This window comes from Phoxinus phoxinus, assembly GCF_949152265.1.
Source record: "Phoxinus phoxinus genome assembly, chromosome: 10".
In the NCBI taxonomy this organism is placed as follows: domain Eukaryota; kingdom Metazoa; phylum Chordata; class Actinopteri; order Cypriniformes; family Leuciscidae; genus Phoxinus; species Phoxinus phoxinus.
Window position 1 is genome coordinate 28,006,092 of NC_136885.1, and position 19,851 is coordinate 28,025,942.

Sequence of the window (19,851 nt, forward strand, 5' to 3'; positions counted from 1 at the left end):
TCTCTCTATTTTCAAATAATTACTACTTTAATTCTCATTATTGTGACTTTATATTTAAGAATAACATCTTATATATCACAATCTAGACTGTTTGCATAATTGTGACTTTGTTTCATACTTGTGCAATTTATATCTTAAAATTTTTACTATATTTTCTCATAATTGCAACTTTTTATCTACCAGTTGTTTCTTTATATTTCACAATAATTGCATAATTGTGCTTAATATAAACGTATATTTATATATTTTTTTATTACATCTCAAATTTGTGACTTACAAAACTTACAAATGTGACTTCAGATTTCACAGCTGTAACTTTATTTATTTTTCCACACAAGTACTTTTTTGTTCTTTTACTCTGGCAGAAACAGGCTTCTATTGTCAAGCAATTTGTCATTAAACCCCAAATATGTACACCAGCATCTTGCATAGTGAGAGGAAGTTATTTGGCACATTTTTTTGTTTTTTTTTGTGATCCCTAGACAATCAGTTTCTCAGCTGTAGCTGGTTAAAACCCACTCTGTCATTTCAACGGCCCAAACACCCTCAAACTTCTTTTTTTTTTTTTTTTTACTTCCCCTAAATCTGCATGAGCTGACTCTCACTTTTACGATTAGGTAATCTCATTATAGCTTGCGATGACCTCATAGTTGTTGACAAGCGCCCTTTCATTAGTAACGCCGTTTCAGTAAGCATTAGCCAAGACAAATTTTATTACGCTCCTGATGGCTTCTACCTCACAGCTAGTATAAATATTATTTATTATCCACTTTTCACTGCATTTTCATAATTTATGAGCTTGCGAGAGAGCTCCGGCCTGAATATAGATCGCAAGGCCCCTCTGTTATTTTGCACAACAGATAATCAATTTCATTAAGCAGTGTCAGGGTAAATCGGCTTGAAATCTGATAATTACATGTAAGTGAAACTTGTATAATTTTTACAATGCTGTGAAAATTGATTTCTCATCTGCTCTCCTCCAAGGCCTATTAGAGGCTTTCTCCAAAAGAAGAAAGTAACATTTATCAAACCTCATTGACTGCATTATGGCAACTGGCAAAGGTTGATATTTGAACAAAACGCCTTTGGAGACATCAAATTTTAGTGCAGGCGGGAAAGCGGACGAACAAGGCACCAAGATTTGCTTTTTCTCTATGAAAACTCAGTGTTATCCTGTGTAGACGGTTGCTCGCAAATTCATATTTAAAAGCAATGGAATGAATCCTCTGCGAACTACTTCTTCCCACTGAGTGAGGGGGTTCAGGTGGAGGGCAGCCCAGTATTAGCAGTGCCCCGCGGTCAAGGAGACGGCCTGATGGATGGGACACATTAAAGGTGTCTGCAGCCTTGGAAAAGTGGAACAGCAACACAGACCGAGACCGGTAGAGGCCTCAAGCTTTAAAAATATATGGCTGAGATGTCAATAGATTATGACCTTTCCTGTCCTGGGCTACAATTCTCTCTGTGTTCTTAGAAAAAGACATCAATTTCTCCAAGTGGGGCTGGGATGGTTACTTCTCAGTCAGGATGAAGGTATAATGAGGCAGGTGGCTTGTGAGTGAGTGCCTTTAAGACCCACCAGTCAGGTAGTCGAGGGTTGATCCCCAGGAGGAGGGATATCGGTGTGGTACGGTTGGCTGACAGCTCGGGAGGCCCTTATTGAAAAATCAATGTCCATTTGTGCGTCCAGCTCACCTGGCTGACTGCCAGCTTGCCTGAAGTCACCTAATGAAGCCTGATCCCGTTACCTGATTCCTCATTCGCTGTGTCAAAGTGACTTTGTGGCTGAAGTCATCCCTTTAGTTTCTTCTCCTCCTCTATTCTGAGGATCAAATGCATCTGCCAATCCATTCCGCTGTGTGCGAGTATGTGGTGAGTACATGAGAGCTGTCTGTGGGACAGCACAAACACTCGATCAAAATAGTACTGATATGTCATGCTGAGAACATCAATCAGAACATACCGCAAGCTGAAAAGAGCACTGTGTCTACTTGTGATGCTATTCATCATCCTAATTCCATAATCTATGAGAGAGAGAGAGCAGCAAATATTTTTAAGGAACACAATGTAATAACCATGTCTTCAAGTTTCTAAAAAGAAGACTTTTATTTGAATATGTGTTTTGATATTCTCTTCGCAACACAAAATAGCCAAAATATTTATGCGGTCGACACACAAGCTTTGCCTTACTTAACCTGACCTGCCGTATGCTGCCTTAACTTGTTAAAAATGAGATATGCCCTCTAAAGTCGTATTTACCATTGGGAAGCTCTGGGATCATTTTGATGCAATTTCTCGAGTTGAGCATGCCATAAACTTTAAACGTGGTTGAGGGGAGAACGATTGCTACTGTGACTGGTATACTTTATTAATTTTTATCTTCAACAGCTGCACCGTCTTGACTTGACATTAAAGTAGTCCATATTTACATGTATGAATAATCATTTGAAATATATTGTATGTTTTATACACAGCGAAAATGTCCTGTAAATAACAAGCTGACTAGAATAGTGGCGCGAATGGTTGTCAAAGATTGGGACGCTAAATATAATTTTGGCTTTAAAGGGATAGTTCACCCAAAAATGATCCCATAATTTACTCAACCTCAAGCCATATAGGTGTATATGACTTTCTTCTTTTTTAGCCAAACACAATCAGAGTTATATTACAAAATATCCTGTCTCTTCCAAGCTTTATAATGGGAGCGAATAGAGCCTTCGTTTTTGAAGCTCCAAAAAGCGCATCCATCCGTAATATAAGTAATCATGGGCTTCCGGTTTCGACCGTACGCGAGTCGAGTTCCAGCAGAAGAGGCATTTTTTGGCAGAACTAACCCTTTAATAAGATTTTCCCAAATAAAAAGGCAAGAATAAACCTGGTGTCCTCCATGTTTCCTGTTCTTTCCGACAACAAAGCACTTGAATGCGACAAGCTCGTAAGCACGACTTCAGAAGTGGGAAGCAGGGAACTTTCCAATAGCATGTGAAGGCAGCATTAATACTCTTTCAAACTCAAGTTGTACAAACGCGAGTATGCAAGACATAAAGGCAAAAAATTATTCATACACCAGGCTTTGAGTACAACAAAAAGCTGTAAGTTGTAATATCTGTGTGTTTGATTTACTATAAAAGCCTGGCTAATAAGTATAATTTGTTACCGAATTAGAACATTCTGGTGTCGCTGTATATTTTTGAATCACTAAAAAGAAGGGTTTTGTTTTGTCATTGGTCCTGCTTCAGGCAAAAAACAGTATGTATATACGAATTCATAGTATTCGTAAAACAGTATAGGCGAAAAGTACCCGGGTGACCTATATTTCCAGCGAGAGTCTGAAGCGTGCATTCACTGGACACTTTACTATCCCATCAGGCCATGGGAACGAATTTGTTAATGGCAGCGAAGCGACACAATAGACGTCACATGACAGTGACAACATGGTGGATGTAGTTCTACATCAAAATTTCACACAATTCACACTATGTAGAACATATATTTTGGTCACAAAGTAAGTACAGTAGGCTATTTGATTTCAACACAGCAGTGGTGTTGTGGTGTTGACTAGTCTTCCATTTAAATTTGAGATCTGTTGCCGTCCCAGTCCAGACCAATAGTTTTTGCAACTATTGGTACATCTGTTAGGATGAACAGAGAGAATTGGGAGGGTATGATCGAGCGGTCTTGCAAGTAAGATTCAAACTAACATTGCCTGAATGGGTTGACCACTTGGCCAAGACTCCAATTACATTATTGACATTCATATGCCAGCGGCAGTGAATTTAGTCTCTTCTCACACTTATTAAGTCCTTTAGAGTTTATGGCGCCCTTGCAGACTGGAGAAGACAGGACCGAGCTGGTTTAAACACTCATTTGACCTACACTTGTATTTGCACGACTCTTTAAATATCCCACCTGCATTTGCCAGCCATCATATCCACCCACTGTTCAAAGTGAGAGTAACGAAGTGTCCTGTCTGCCCCCTGCCGTATCCTCTCCTCCGTCGGGCGGCCGTTGGGGGGGTACAGCACGCCGTTGGTGTATAATGCAATTTGGTTGATTAAAAGAAAACATTAAAGCACTACCTTATTGAATTTGACGGCACGTACAGAACCGGATCTTTGCTGGCCACTCTCTTTTATTGGCTGGGATAAAGGGGATCACGTCATCCTCATCCTCCCCAACACACACACACACACAAATCTCAAGCCTCAGACAAACCGTAGCTAAGAGGACATCGGTCAGGACGGAGATTTGTTTAGCTCGCCCAACCCTTCCGTCGCAAACTGAACGCCTGCCAACCATGATTCAAGAGAACCCTCCGGTCGGAGGGAGTCCTTTTATTTATCTCGAAAACAAGGCCAGTGACTTATAGCCTCTTTACTCTTTGCTTTCTCACCTCAGTGACTCATTCATTGTTTTAAGAGAGTCTGGAACAAGCGGAACAATGAAAGAGAGATGGGCTAAACACCAAACACCTGTCAATTCACTCATAGTGAATTCCCTCTTCCATTCGTCTGATTTATCATCCGTACTGTCTCGAGAGCAATCACCATCAAACACTCTCAAAGCTCTATGTCAGGGACGGGACTCTTCTGGGAGTGATGCGGCACATCAGACCAGCTGTACTAACCAATAACAACTGAGACTTTGTAGGGATTTGCATTAAGCTCACGCTGTCAATCAAAAACAGTTTTTTTTTCTTCTTCAGTTGAGCTCTGGTAGACCTAGACATGAAATAGCATTCCCAATGTCATTTTTCAGCAATATCACAGAGATGATATTCCCTGCTAATTGACTGAGACAAAGTCTGCCTTGCATTCATTTAGGTTAATAATTGGATTTTATCCATCCATCTTCCAAGTCCAATGTAGGGTTGTGGAGCCTAGAATTGGATTTCAGTTATTATTATATTTTATTATATAATGGAAAATGTGTGCATGTAGAAGCTTGGTGGAGCATAGTGTATGGATATGAATAGCTAATGGGCAATTTGAGTAAAATATTACTTGATTAATTGATTGATCATGTCGCAGACAGGTCATGTTCATGCATTTTCATCTTAGCTGTAATGGAATCTTTTTCTAGCTACATGAAATTCTAATATTTTTTTGGGATAGTTCATCAAAAATTGATGAAACATTCTGTTTACACACCTTGTTATCATTCCAAAAAATGCATGAATTTATGTTTAATAATGTTTCTCTTGTTTTCTATACATATAACCACATTACAGGGGCTTTCAAACAAAGACAAACTGATTTATTGTTGTCGAACCTGTATTGATGGAAATTAGATCACAAATAGGATTGGAGAGTTATAGCAGAAGGCACATTTTGCATTGCTCTGAACATCTCATTTAGTCTTCCACTGAAGAAAGAAAGTCATTCAGGTTTGGAAAAGACATGCTACAGGTTGATAGGAGCTGGCTGTTGCAGATAGTCTCCTCAAAGTGTCCCATTGTTATATACAATAGTTACTACAGCTGATATTCAGAAGCTTGAGGGGAGGAGAAAGAATACAGCGTCAATTAGGAAAAATCAGAAAAGGTAATTCCCGTTTCCAGACAATATTATCAATGATGTCAGGTCAGGTCAAATCCATCTTTTCTGTCACTTTCAGCTGAGTTATTATTTTACTGGCTTCGTTTATGTAGGGCATATTTGCACGTATATTTCTCTTCCTCTGGAGATCATGGAAGAGTCTCTGTGTTTGTGCAGGGCAAAGAGAGCGAGGTTGGTAAGATAGACATGCATGCACACATGCATTTAATATTTATTATTTATTTAAAAACATTTTTTAAAGATCCGCACAAAACATCAACAATGACTTTAAATTCACAAACTGAATGAATGCATCTTCATCATACACTAAAAATAATGGGTTATTTCAACCCATGCTTGGGTCAAATATGGAAAAACCCAACCGTTGAGTTTAAACATATTATTACAAATTTAAACCAGCGTGTGGGTTTGTCCATACACTAAAAGATGCTGGGTTGTTTTAACCCAAATTTGGGTCAAATATGGACAAACCCAGCTGTTGGGTTAAATTTTTAAATTACATATTTAACCACACCTTTGAGTTTGTCCATATTTGACCCAAATTTGGGTTGAAACAACCCAACATCTTTTAAAGTGTCGGCTATGTGACCCCAACATGGGTTGAAACAAACAAGCCAGCATTTGTTTACAGTGTTTTTGGTTTTTTTATAACTCAAAAGATCTAGACAAATGTGTCTGTGTGTATGTTTGAGTAATATTACAAAACACACAATCTGTCAGTTGTTCTGCTCCTGTGTTTACAGTAGCCATTGTCAGGGCCAGAAAGTGGAGTCCGGCTCCAAGGTTAAGAGTGATGACAGCGAACAGCATCAGGTCTCGATGCAGCTGAGAAACCCGAGAACGGCCCAGATACGATCGTTCGCCAGTGATTCCCGCAAACGGTCCTCTCCACTCCACAGATAGTCGAGGAGGGGGAGGCTAGGCCTGAGCGAGATCACACCAGGGCTTCACACACCTTGTCAACATCACCACTAAACAAAACATGACGCAGCACTTATTCTTTACACGGTGCGCGAGCGCGACATGCAAACAAAAGACTCCTTGATCACGATACGCGAGAGGAAACCCTCGTTCCACACGCCTAGCTGCTGGTCTCTTTACCCTTACACAGCTATTGACGTGAATAAATAATTCAATTCTTTGTTTGTTGCCTTACTGAGGGCTTACTGATCCTAAATAACCCCAAGCACCGAGATGCGAGGTCAGGTCACCTCCCCTATGCATGTGTTTGTGTTTTATAACAAGATCAGCGAGAGGAAGAGGTTGTCGTGCAGTTACATGGGCTACGTGTAATGAGGCTGTTTTACACATGCATAAGCGGGAAGCGTTTAAAGCTGTTTGTTTGCATTGGCTATGCCTGATGGGTTAAAATAGGTTAAAATGTGGTAAACTTGCTTGCGAAACTGAATTCTTTCGAAAAATTCACTAATCTAAAATCTGCTATCGCAGAGTTCACCACATGGGAGCGAAATGAAGAAGAAGAAGAAAAAAAGTCTGTAAACTGATAACAGAGAGGATCGGATACCCCCATGCAATTTATGAAATCAAATAAGCTGTGAATCTAGGGTAAGATATGGATCCAGCACTGTTTATGCAGATCTAAAGGTGCCACCTCCTGGTCGTTAGTGGAAACTACATTAAAACCATAAGGTCCTGTATATAATCTCAAAATGACCTTCATTTAGAATTAAACTGACCCTAATTTTATCTTGTGTCTGGCTTTATAAATATCTTTACAAATTGTCTGGCTAGAGAGACCAATTCCAGGTTACTTTGATGTTTGCAGGTCTTCTGAAGAAGATCATATTCACGTAACAACTAAAAAAGAAGAAAACATTTCTTCAAACTCCAGGTAGGAAAGCACATGTAAATGAACAGCGTTGTTACTTTAACTTTGAAACTCTGGCCTGTTTGCTGTCTTGTTTCCGTTTGTTTATTTTTATTTACTCTGCAGCAGATACCAAACGCTCAGTGCAAATGAAATGTGACAAAGGCAATGATTTCCGGATGCTCTGCGAGTTCTCATCAGCGTTGGCACCGCAGGGCTTTATTTTCACCCGCATTCGCCTGATCTAAACAGACTATTAGTTTCTTCACAGCTTCCTTTGCCAGGACAGACCACAACGAGCCATTCTGGAGACGCCGTTGCAGACCAGGCGCTCCTGCAGACTGGCATCCTTTGAAAAGCAAGCAGGCTGCACTTTTGTAGGCTATAGCTTGGACAATGAATCAGTTTAGATGATGACAAATGACACCAGCTAAAGCAGCACATCTGTCCGTACTAGCTATTATTGTATTGCTTCAAGTGTTTCAGGGTCTAAAAGCTCTACATTTTGAAGAAAGGCTAGCAACACGATTGCACTCCCCCAAGCTAAAACTTTAGAAAGGGAGAGCAAAATATTGCCTGCACTGTAAAAAAAAGAGAGTAAGTTTTGTGCTGCCTTAACATTTTAAGTTTAGTCACTTGAAATGTGAATTTGTACTTAGTGACAACTTGGATATTTGAGTTGACAAAACGTATTATTTTAAGGGAGCAAGGACACTTGATTTTTGAAACAACTTTTTTTTTTTTTTACATTGTGGTTGTCTCGGGTTGCTGTCTTACACTGTATATGGCATACTGTTGGTTTAACTTAAAAAAGTAAGTTACCTGGCTGCCATACAATTTTGAGTTAATACAAAGGAGATTGATTTGATAAATAGAAACTCAAAATAGCATGTTATCTGAACCACATTAATTAAGTTGATTTGACGAAAGAAAAAAAGTTGTTGAATCTTTTTTTTTTAACTATTAGGAGGATGAACTTGGATGAATTTTTAGTTGTCTTTTCTGATTCACTTTTATTTATTACAGTACTTGGGATTGAAAACCAAAGTCGGCATTTGCAAATAAGTGTGCATGCGTGAAGCCCATAAATGTGACTTTTACATTTACAATTGAATCTGGATTGTTTATCCAGACAGGTAGAAACCTCTCTGAGCCAAACAGGCCCCTCAGAGATTTCCCGTGGGCTTTTAGAAGCATCCTTATTCCACTTCATAATGACAAATGCTGCAGGCTAATAGAGCTGATGGGAGAAACTAATCTAGGTGCTAACGCAGAGTGCAGGGGAGCATAGTTCCACTTCAGCAAAAGGGCTTAAAGGATTGAATTTACATTACAAAGAGATATCAAGTCTAATGTTAATAAACCGCGGTAAGCCGTACAAATACCTACATTGTGCTGCTTCTAAAAATAATGCTGAGGAAACGCAGCCAAGAGTTGGGGTCAGATCCCTGAGGCTGTCTCAGTGGAAAGCTCTTCTCAGAAATCAATACCACTGGAAATTGTCCACAGGGGTTTCCAAGGGTACCAAGTATCCACACTTCAACTTTCCATCGAATGCTGGAGCATTTCACTAGGAACAAGTGGCATCCCTGTGCTAGTGGATGAGTGGATGGGACTAGATGACTAAAAGCTTCCAGTGAGGTTAATGTGTTCCATCTTGAGAAGCTGAAGTGTACAACAAACAAATGCACAAAAACGTCTTTATTGGAAATGCTGCAAGTGCTTTAGTTGGTTCAATCCTTCCGTAAAATCTGCAGCGCTAAGCGCATTTTCCAGAAAGCCCTCATTCTCTTTAATCATGTATGATTTTGGAGAACCCAGGTTTCTTAGAACATATTGCTGATGGAGGCAAGCTGCCATGGACGTCGCATAGATTTGAAGGTGTCCCCTTACATGACAGTGTTGTTTAAAATGGACAGCATTGCTATTTTTAGCTTTCTAACCACTGACATGGAGTTCAGAAACATGATTTCTATTACAGGAAATAGGGTGCAGAGAGGGGTTAAGGGAACAAATGACTTTCTATTTTTATATATACATTTTTACTTACCGTCGACAAATAAAAAGCAGTCAAAAAATGTCTAAATTGTAAGTTGAACAACCATTCGTGAAAAATAATGACAGAAAGCGATACTTTTGGTTACCTCTATTTTATGACAGGTAAAAAATATGTGCGCTGACTAATCATACCATCGACAAATAAAACGTGTCAACCCTTTCAAAAAAGAAGCTTATTCAAGTGTGCTATAGGCCTACTTCTTTTAAACAAACAAAAAAAATTATAATTTTCTACTACAGAATCTCCAGATCAAAACACACGAGAAACAGAAACAAGTGATAGGCCCTGTCACAAATATGCACTTTCGGTCTTGTGGACTTACAATGGCTGCAGCGTGCGCGTGTACGTTAAGTCAGTGAGACTGTAGAATGTCCCATTTGTCATTTTAGGTCACAGAGGGGTGCTCGCGAACGAGCTATGCGGTCGATTTGCGCCCGCACTGATGCGAGCTCCACAGCAGACTTCTTCCCGACAGTCAAAGCGGCGTTACGTCACGAAAGTACTAACTCAGAGGAAGGCCGCGACTGCTTAGGGTGCCATTTGGGACAGGGCCTTGGAAGATTGCTTACGTAAATGTAAAACAATGCGAATCAAACAGTAAACAGCGTATAAATGGTCTAACGTTACTGAATGAAATGTCGACCCAGTAAGGGTTAAGGACTGTGAAGCTTTGGGGGTGTTGATGGACTCGATCTAATCCATCTGTGTTTTGGTCATCGGTCTGAATCCGATCCGGACGTAGTCTTTGACAAAAATTTTTTGTTGTTTTTTAGTGTTGAGAAAAAAGGACACGAAACTAGAATATAATGGAAAGAGTTAAAGGTAGCCTATATTTAAAAAAAATAATACCTCAATAGGAACGTACAGTAGTAGTAGTAGTATGTAGAATGCAAAAAAAGTTAACTATTTAAGTATGATGTTATGTTCACTTACAGAAAACTTAAAAGTATACAAACAGCATTAAACTACTAAACTAAGTTAGTAGTTTACTGAAAGTATACTTCAAATTGTAGTTTCATAAACTAAACTAAACTAAAAAAGTATTTGACTAGTAAACTATCACTATAACTATAAGTTCACTTGTAGTATAGTTGCAGTATAAATTAAAAACTTAGTTGTAAACTAGTTGTGTACTCACAGTTTACTAATGTTACACTTAAAAGTATACTTTTATACACTAAAAAGTTGGCCAATTTAGTCCCAAGTAGTATTGAAACAGTACACTTACAAGTATACTTCTAGTATATTGATATTAGTGTACTTAAAAAGTATAGGCCTACTTAAAAAAATACTAGAACTTAACTAAAGTATACTTAACAAAATGAACTTGAAGTATACTTATTTTTCATAAGTGAATAATGTATAAATGACAAGTTAAACATTCGTTGAAAAATAACAACAGCCATACTGCACTAGAAACCACGCCATACTATACCTCAGGTGACTTATTAGTGTCTATTTTGTGACAGGTAAAAAAAAGTGTGTGCTCTGACTAACTAATTTTAATAACTGTTCCGTTAACATGCTGCCTTGAAAATAAATTCGATTAACATTTTTAATTCCCCTTTGAGACAGCCAGTAACCGTTCTAGATGATGTGGGCAAATACCAGGGACTCATTAGGCTCTCTAAAATTTAGATCTTACTCATTGCGAGGAAGATGTTATGAGCAGACTAATTCTCCTGTAAAATCAAAACGTTTATTATATTACAATCAGTTACAAGCTTACACGTTACTTTTATATTGATAACAAACGTGAAGCATCTACACCGGTTTAAGACACAGAAAGTTCATATAATGAGTTTAAAGCTAAAATATGCAGGAAAAGGCCCAGTGCAACCTATGACCAGCTAATGTTTTGGAATATTATTTTTTTGTCGTTGTGATGCAATGCAACCCTAGAAAACCAGTTCAGAATTAGACGGCCAACTCGTGATTATACATTCAGGTGAAGTGGTTACGCTTATTGCTATCAAATAGCTACATACTTATGATTTATCACAAGCAATGAAACACAAAATCAAGAATGATATAATTTTATTTTCATACCATAGTGAGTCAGTTATGAGTTTTATGAACTGTCATTTATCATCCGAGTATGCACTGATAGAGATAAATAGATTGCATTTGTAATTCTTATGATAAGTCTTGTGAGCACAGAAGATTTTGTTTCTCAATTGTGTCAATAGTAGGTTCAGCTGTGTATAGTCAGTGAAGATACAGCAGTTATGCTTTGCTCTCTCAGAGAGATGGATTTAAATTTCCAAAAGATGGCAAATCATTGTGTGGCAGCTTCCTCCATTAAATATTTATAAAATATTTTATTGTTGGGTGGGGTGTATTAGATTTCTGCATGGCTCGTTCCACACATGAACTAACAAGGACAATGTGAGAAAATAATGGCAAAAACATCCCAAAAATACATTTTAGAAGTACTGCAAAGGACAATGCTTTCAGATGCACCGAAGTGCTCCAAACCAGAGACTATGATGAAATGGATCAAGTGAAATATTTCAGTTTTCTGAAAGAGTAAGAAAGAGGCAGTGGGATTGTCAGTATTAGCAGCAGGACTCATTTCTTTAGCTAAATCAGCTTTAGTTCTCACATTTTCAGCTTGGAGATTAAGGATTTGAATACTATCAGCAACTTAATTTAACTTGCTGCCACACACCCTGAAGTTTGGCTGTTTATCCAAAAAGTATTTGCTTTATGACAAATGTTATCATGCTGTATATTTCTGGAGCCTGAGAAATCTGTTACGTGATAATAGGTTTTCTGCATCAGTAAGCAACTGTCACTGATTCAAGGTAAAAAACAAAAAACAAGCTCTTTTGGCCATGCTGGAAAGGTCAACGTTATGTTGGCAGTCCAATAGAGATGAATGGAGAACTGGAGAAAAGAGTCAACCAATGGCATTGCCATTCTCCTCCTCGACCAAACTATGTGGTGGCGATGAGTGACTGGGGCTCGGTCTTGTTCTTAAATTAATCGAACCGTAGAGCTTTGCGGAGTGCTTGGAATAAGCAAAGGCTTTCCTTCTGTACATCTCACCCTTCCATATGGAAATCATTAGCAGGGTGGACAGCACCACTCCGCCTAAAGTGAGAAGGCAAAGGCCTGCGATGACGCACCTGTCCAGGTGCGCGCCTATCCTGGCGCTCTCGTTCTCCAGTCTTTCCATTTCGCGTGCGGAGACATTGTCGGGGTTCACTCTGACGTCACGAGGGACCGTGTACGATATGATCACCAGCGAGATCCCGGTGATGAGGAACGTGACTGCGCTGATGAACCCGTAATCCATGGATTTCCCCGAACTCTCCGAGCTGAGATCGAAGTCAGACATCAGCGACAACTCCTGGAGGCCCTCGGGACGGACTTCGCTGGAGGAGTCATGGAGCGAAGATGCACGCCGAGCACTTTTCTCGCTCGTGTCCGGGGTGGCCAACCGGAGATTGACGTTTTCGTCAATGTAGGTGAACGAGGTCTCCAGCTCCTCGTCGCAGCACACCCTGACCTTCTCTGCGGGAGGATGGCGGTGCTGGCCATGTTGTCCTCTGAGAGGAGCCGTCCTTGGTGCTGAATTACACTGTCCCTCACAGGCAGGCACCTTCACAGTGGGAGAAGCTTCCTCCACCGAACTGTTTAGCCTGTGAACATGAAGAGGGCTAGAAGACCAATCCAGTACCCCGGGGGGATCGGGTCTTGCCCGTCTATTATCGATGTAGAGTAACTCCACCGAGGCCATCAGATCCACTCCCACGGATCACTCTGATTTCCTGCTGCATCAAGCCATCCTTACTATACCTGTAAACGCAAATTACAATAATTCTGATGAGAAATCAATGCACAAAATCTATCCTGGTGAGAGATCAACCTTTTTTTTTTTTTTTTTTATAATACCAGTTATTTGTACATTTAAATGGCTGATAGCCAATATGAAGAACACATTTTTTGTTATATTTCAACTTTTGAAACAATGACAACTAAATAGCATACTAGGCTACTATAAAAACTATGCATTAAGAATATTTTAATAATAACAGTTTAATATTGCGCATGGCCATGTATTTTACCTTCGTTACATGCTATTACAGTTAAAATCCATATTTACTATTGAAAAACTATAACTATCATCACATACTACGTGACAAGGATTTTTGTAACACGCCTCACTTATGCTCACAACAACTGTGACTCATGGGTACTATTTACTGCTCTAACCCATTTATAGCCTACACTACAATGGGTTAGCAACAGTTAATGACTGTATTTGAACGAAATCCTTCTTCTCTTTAATGAAAGACGATTAAAGTTACTGATTAGTCCTACTGCCTCAATATCCAATTAGCAAAGCAATCCGTATAAAACCCAAGATAAGCTATAAGTCCCTTTTAAACGCACGACTTAACGGCCGATGGGGATATAGGGCACTTCACAGTAGAGATCGATATCATGATCTTTTTTTTTCTTCTTCTTCTTCTTTTTTTTTTTTTTACGGCGGATATTAGTACAGATACTTTTACATGTAGCCTAAATGTTTGAATAACCAATATTTATATTAAATTTATAAGTCATATAATTTAATATTTGTTTTGAAACCTATCTAAATAAATTTTCATCTTTAGAATTATTATTTAAAAAAAAAAGAATAATATCGAATATCAGTATAAAAATGTGTCAAACTGAGTATTGGTCTATGCTAGTCGAAATAAAGTCATCAACAAACCATCACATCTGCAATAGCTAAAACGTTACACTGTTTACGCAATAAACATAATTTAAAACGGACATAGGCTGCTATACAGTAGTTTTGGCACGTGTCCATCAGGCTGCATCGTTACACTCATCAATAGGTCATACAATATCCCATAGAGAAAGCGACTGCAAACAGGACACATTTCCCATCTCGCTATATTTAACGTTAGACGCAAATCACACATTGTTTGTTTGCTATAATCAATTGTTTTTTGTTAATACCTTCTCGTCTGATGAACATTTTGGCCTCCCGGCTTCTGCTCTCCACCGTTCTCCCTCCCACGCTCCGTTTTAAAGATGAACTGAGCTCTTCATATCGAAATTACAAATTCTACTATGGCAAAGGACCTCTCATGAATATTCATTAGGTAGAGTGACGTTCCTCGGTAATCTTCCAATTGGGAAGTGTTTGAGTATGAATATAAACAAGATGGTGCTGACGTCCCTTAGTTACCGTCCAATAGCGAATGCTTGGCTGTTGAATTTCAAGTAGGTGCTGCAGACGTTCCTTGCTAACGTTCCAATGGCGAAGCAAACCGGTTATGAATATTAACAACAAAGTCTCCGCCATAGTAAGATTCGTAAATTTCCTTCCGGTAGCCTACGCCTCGCAGTTTTGCATCACTCTTGCGGTGTCAAGTAAATCATAACAGGTTTTAAAATTGTATTGGAACCATGGGAAATCAGGTTCTCGGAAGCGAAAAGTAATTATCACCACCGTGATGGAAACTAAGTTACAGCCTGGAGACATTTTCTACTACGACCAGTAAGAGTCAGCGGCTGTGCCAAACCACACCTATTCTACACCATCTGCTCTGTGCTCCTTTAAAAGCTGGAAAGATTACTGGTCAGTTTGAGCAAGGTTTATATAATCTATTTTAATCTATATAGTCTGCCACAACCAGCCCATGTCAGCTCATATTCTTCCAAATGACCTTATAAACAATACCTTTACATAATTTGAGCACATCATGTTGAGATTTAGGCTTTTTCAAACATTCTCAAGGCGTAGTCTAATAACACCTAATCAGCAGTTCTCCTCCCCTTGACAACAAACAATCAATTTTATTTCAACAGATACGTGCTATTGTGTTCACCAATAGGATGACTTCGGATCAAGGCCAGGCAAGTTCCTATTTAACAGATGAGTCTGCAGAGAAGTGGGGCTTACTCAGCCAGAGATTAATGTCCCAGGCTGGTGGAGGCTCAGCTCAGGGAGTACGAGGTGCACAGTCATGAATTCCCATCTGTCACTGCTGGCGTGTTGAACATAGGTGGAGTAGCTGTATGCTCCAGTCGGTTTGGACTATTTTCAGCAGGACGGAAGTCTCCGAAGGATGCACAGCTTATTTTGCTGCACAGCCCTCTGAGATTTCCATACCGTCAGCGGCCAGCTGAGCCAATCCGGCATGCATTGCCAAGGACAAAATTGAGTTTCAGAGCCTTGGGTATCAACCGTCACCTTGGAATACAGAAGCACGCTGTGGCTCGTGAGTCTGTCCTCATGTTGTCTGGACCAGGTGATTACACACGTAGCCAGCTGCTAAATAACATCACACAGCTGCTACAAACCTGCAGTCACATAGCTTTGCTCTTGCATCTCTATTAAATAAAGGCAAAATGAAAGGTTAAAAAGCCTTAAATAAAATGTAACGATCGTTTATAAACTGAAAAATCACATTAGAACTACAGAGTGGAACGGAACAAACAAGTGTAAAGTTTGGCTCTTTGTTTTAGGAACCTGCAAGGCGGTGTGTTTCTCAGAACCAAGAGTGTGATGGCACTTTTATTTCACACTCAAGAATAAATTAATTTGAAATATAAATTGACCTGTGTACCTGTTGACCAATATAGTCCAGGTGTGCATGTTATGCAAACACAAATCTTTGGATTGATTTTGTAATTTCAGGTGACTAATATGACGCCAGTACACTATACAGTTTCTGAGGTTGGTAAGATTTATTTTAAAATGTAATTTAGTCATGGCAAAGCTGAATTCCCAGTCTTCAGTGTCACATGATCCTTCAGAAATCATTCTCATATGCTGATTTGATGCTCAAGAAACATTTATTATTATTGTCAGTCCTGTTCTGCTGTCCAATTTTTTTTGGAAACCATTATTACTTTGATGAGAAAGTTCAAATGAAGATCATTTATTTGAAATAGTTTTTTTTTAGTAATGTAAAAGTCTTTACTTTGATATACTTTTGATCAATGTGATGCATCCTTACTGAACAAAAGTATTAATTTCTTTAAAAATCAATCTTATTGACCCAAATGCTTGTGTTTTGCACATTGTACAGGACATAAGCACTCTAAACTATGACAGAACTAACTTTGAAAAAAAAAAAGTTATGCCTGGCATTGTTGGCAACTTTGTAATGCTGGAGGACACTTAGATCTTTATTGGCCTCTGTGTCTTTGTGAAAAATACAGACAAGGTAAGCAAACCCGAGTACCGGTAGGTAGGGAAGGAAGGAAGGAGCTGTCCTTGGTCCTGAGAACTGAGTGAAGACTGAAATCAGTGCTGCCCACAGAGCTACACGGCACGTGTCATGTGATCCAAGGTCACATGTTATGCGATCCAGGAGTTGAGCATATCAGGCTATGTTTAGAATAGAATACTTAATGCATACAGTGCAGAAGTATGCTACATTGTCACATGACCTCCAGTGTTGTAATTGTTAACTGACACTAAACCTTTTTAATTGTTTTCATTAATTAAAATATATAAACTATAGCTAATATATATATATAATTAAAAACCAGTAAAAATTACAAAAGCACATAACAAAATGATGAAAGCTTGAACTAAAATTAAAAATAAATCTAAAAATAAAATATAATCCAAAATATTAATAAACAATATAATAATTATAAATATAATAATTATGAAATAACTCAGCAGGTGGGTTTCTATGAACATCTTGTTATTTAGCATTTTTCAAGGCAATTTTGCATTAAAAAATTACAACAATTTGCAGTCAGATGATTAAATGAGTCAATAAAAATAAAAGTCAAAGAGAAATTGCTGATATACCGGCTCATTCATCACGCAAATTGAAATTCAAGTTGAGAGCACATTGTCTGGGGCAAGTCTGTGCATACAGAAACAGGGAGCACAGTATTATATACTGCAGCAATAAAGAATATGGTATGCTATTCTGAATAAAGCCTCGGATAAGGAGGTGTATGTCTGTAAGCTCTTTAAGGACAGGAATATTACTCTGACAAAGACCCATCTAAACTCTTAAGCCTCTTAAATACATTTAAGATATACATTTTAGGGCATGAGAGGGAGCAAAGTGCTCAAAGCAAGAGATGGAGAGAGAGTGACCGACAGACAGCTCTTTTAGTCATTAAACCTCTTTGAAGGTCAACAAAAATAGTGTCTCACTGCTGGTATCAAAATGTTTTGATTATCATAATATGAGCTCATCCCTGTCCATGTAAAATCATAAAAACACAACTTGCACTATCCCAGATTTTAATTGACAAAAAAGGTTTTTATAAGATAAGAGTTGAGAATCTAAACTGTACTTAAATCATGAACAAAGAAGCAGCACCGTTGTCCTTGAACAGGGTATTGTAATACATTTAATTTGATTAAAAAGTTTTGATTGGTCGATGCTGTCACCACCAACTACACAATCTCATTTTTCTAAAATGAACTGGCTCTCTTTGAAGCCAATAACAAGAACACGCGGAATGACTGGTTTCACCTCATTGTGTCCACGGCCTTTCGGATGGGAGACATGCAAGGTGAGATGTAGAAACCGGGCTCTTGTCATTAGAAAAATTAGATAGTCCTGAGTCGCAGCCAGAAATGTTATTTATTCCTTTGAGATGCCGGCTGCCAAGCTTGGAGTGGTTTGCTGGCATTGAATCTGATTAAAAGCAGAACAACATCTTTGTGTTTTAAATTCGAAAGTTTGCTTAAATCAAATTCATTTAGAGAACGAATGAATCATACAGTCCGGCAGATGATGAATTATTCATTGCATTTCCATAACAAACGATGAAATCACAGCCTTGTCTTTATAAATGCTTGTCAAGCTCCCATATTATTCATAAACTCTCTGAATATCTCTTAGATCTCTCACAGTCTTTCTAGAAGTTGGGTGATATGAACAATTACAGGAAGTTAACTTTGATCAATGCAATAGATTTTATTCATCTCATTATATATATATATATATATATATATATATATATATATATATATATATATACATATATATATATATATATATTTTTTTTTTTTTTTTTTTTTTTGGGTGGGAATGAGTTGTTATGGGATTCAAATCAAAATCCAAAATGTGTATCTTGATTCTTAACCATAGGAAACGGCATTTTCAGTTAAGGAAAAATAATATTGTGAATCTGTTAAAGGGGGTTTAAGCATTTTAACATGCTCCTAATAACGAAATGTTAAATAACAATGTGTTTTAGTTGCTTTACATTTCTCTTAATGAATCACGAGAGTAAGAAAGCGTTCTAGAATCTGCGATTAAACGCAGAAAAACTGTTGGGGACTATTTATTTGTGTGCTTAATCAAAATGTCCACTAGATGGCAGTGCAACACTAATCATACAAAATGGGTGATCACCTATATGACGATAATGTATGATTGCCAAAATATTGTTCAAACCCAGCATTATCTATCTATAACTTTAAAACAAATAATAAATCAGAAAATGTGTCACATCTTGCTTCCTTTTTTCTAGCCTTGTGTGTGCACTTCCAAAGGTCTAGAAAGATAAATAGCTGAGAAAACACTTCACTGCATAAAGCCCCCACTGAAATGTTGATATTTTTTAAGGTGGCCATAATGTATTATGTCTTTATGGCCATCAGATATCACCCCCTCGGAGTCATAAACTCTTCAAATAGACCTGACCTTCGCAAAATGGAAAAAGAGAAATGACTTTTAGCACTTACTGTCTGCAATAGATGTCATGATGCAAAATGTAGCCTATAAATAAATAAAGAAACCCTGATAAATCCAGAGGATTTGACAGCTGTAAAGTTCTGTTATTTACTCTTCTCAAGAATATAAAGCAATCTGTGTCAAGTTTCGAGAGAGCACCGAGAGAGCACAAAAGCTGTCAAAAAATATGTAATTATTTTTTGTGACATGAATGACACTGTCATGCTTTTGATAAAGATTTAACAACACATTAAGAAATAATACTAATATAAGTATACTAAAGTGCCTCAATCAAACATAAAAAAGAATAATAATTGGATCTTGTTAAACTGCTTAAAGTCACCATAAAAATCAAAGCTTACAATTATGTTTTTTTATGGAATATCGCATTGTTTATTTAAAGTTATTTATCTGTGCATATATGCAAAGTTCTGTAATGAAACTCTAGATGGCGCTGGCTGATAGGTCCTTAACTCAATCTGTTTGCAATCACATCATTCTCTACAGGGCACGGCTGATTGGTTCCTTCTGTATCAGTAGCCAATGAACTCACTGCAAATACTTAGTCCGCATTTGCTGTAGCAGTTTGCAGCGCGCTTTCAGAAACCATCCACCTTCCCCAGCTCCACCTGTTTTTTTTTTGTTGTTACAAAGTTCATGTGCCCTCGTAATCTTTCATCAAAATATCTTCCCCTCCCACTTGCAATATCATCTTCTCTT

At 38.2% G+C, this 19,851-nt stretch overlaps 1 protein-coding gene across 9 annotated transcripts in view; it reads right to left on the reverse strand.

Moving 5' to 3' along the window:
• Nucleotides 1–11,466: 11,466 nt before the first annotated feature.
• Nucleotides 11,467–19,851, reverse strand: part of tmem74 (transmembrane protein 74) — a 108,027-nt gene continuing 99,642 nt past the window's right edge. For 7 of the 9 annotated variants that reach the window (XM_079625990.1, XM_079625989.1, XM_079625987.1 and 4 more), the window contains one exon: nt 11,473–13,249. In XM_079625990.1, coding sequence (XP_079482116.1) covers nt 12,348–13,190 — 843 coding nt within the window. In that variant the 5' untranslated portion in view covers nt 13,191–13,249 and the 3' untranslated portion in view covers nt 11,473–12,347. Of the gene's footprint in view, nt 13,250–14,422; nt 14,546–19,142; nt 19,177–19,851 lie in introns of those variants that run through there. The other 2 variants (XM_079625986.1, XM_079625994.1) reach the window with 2 other exon arrangements.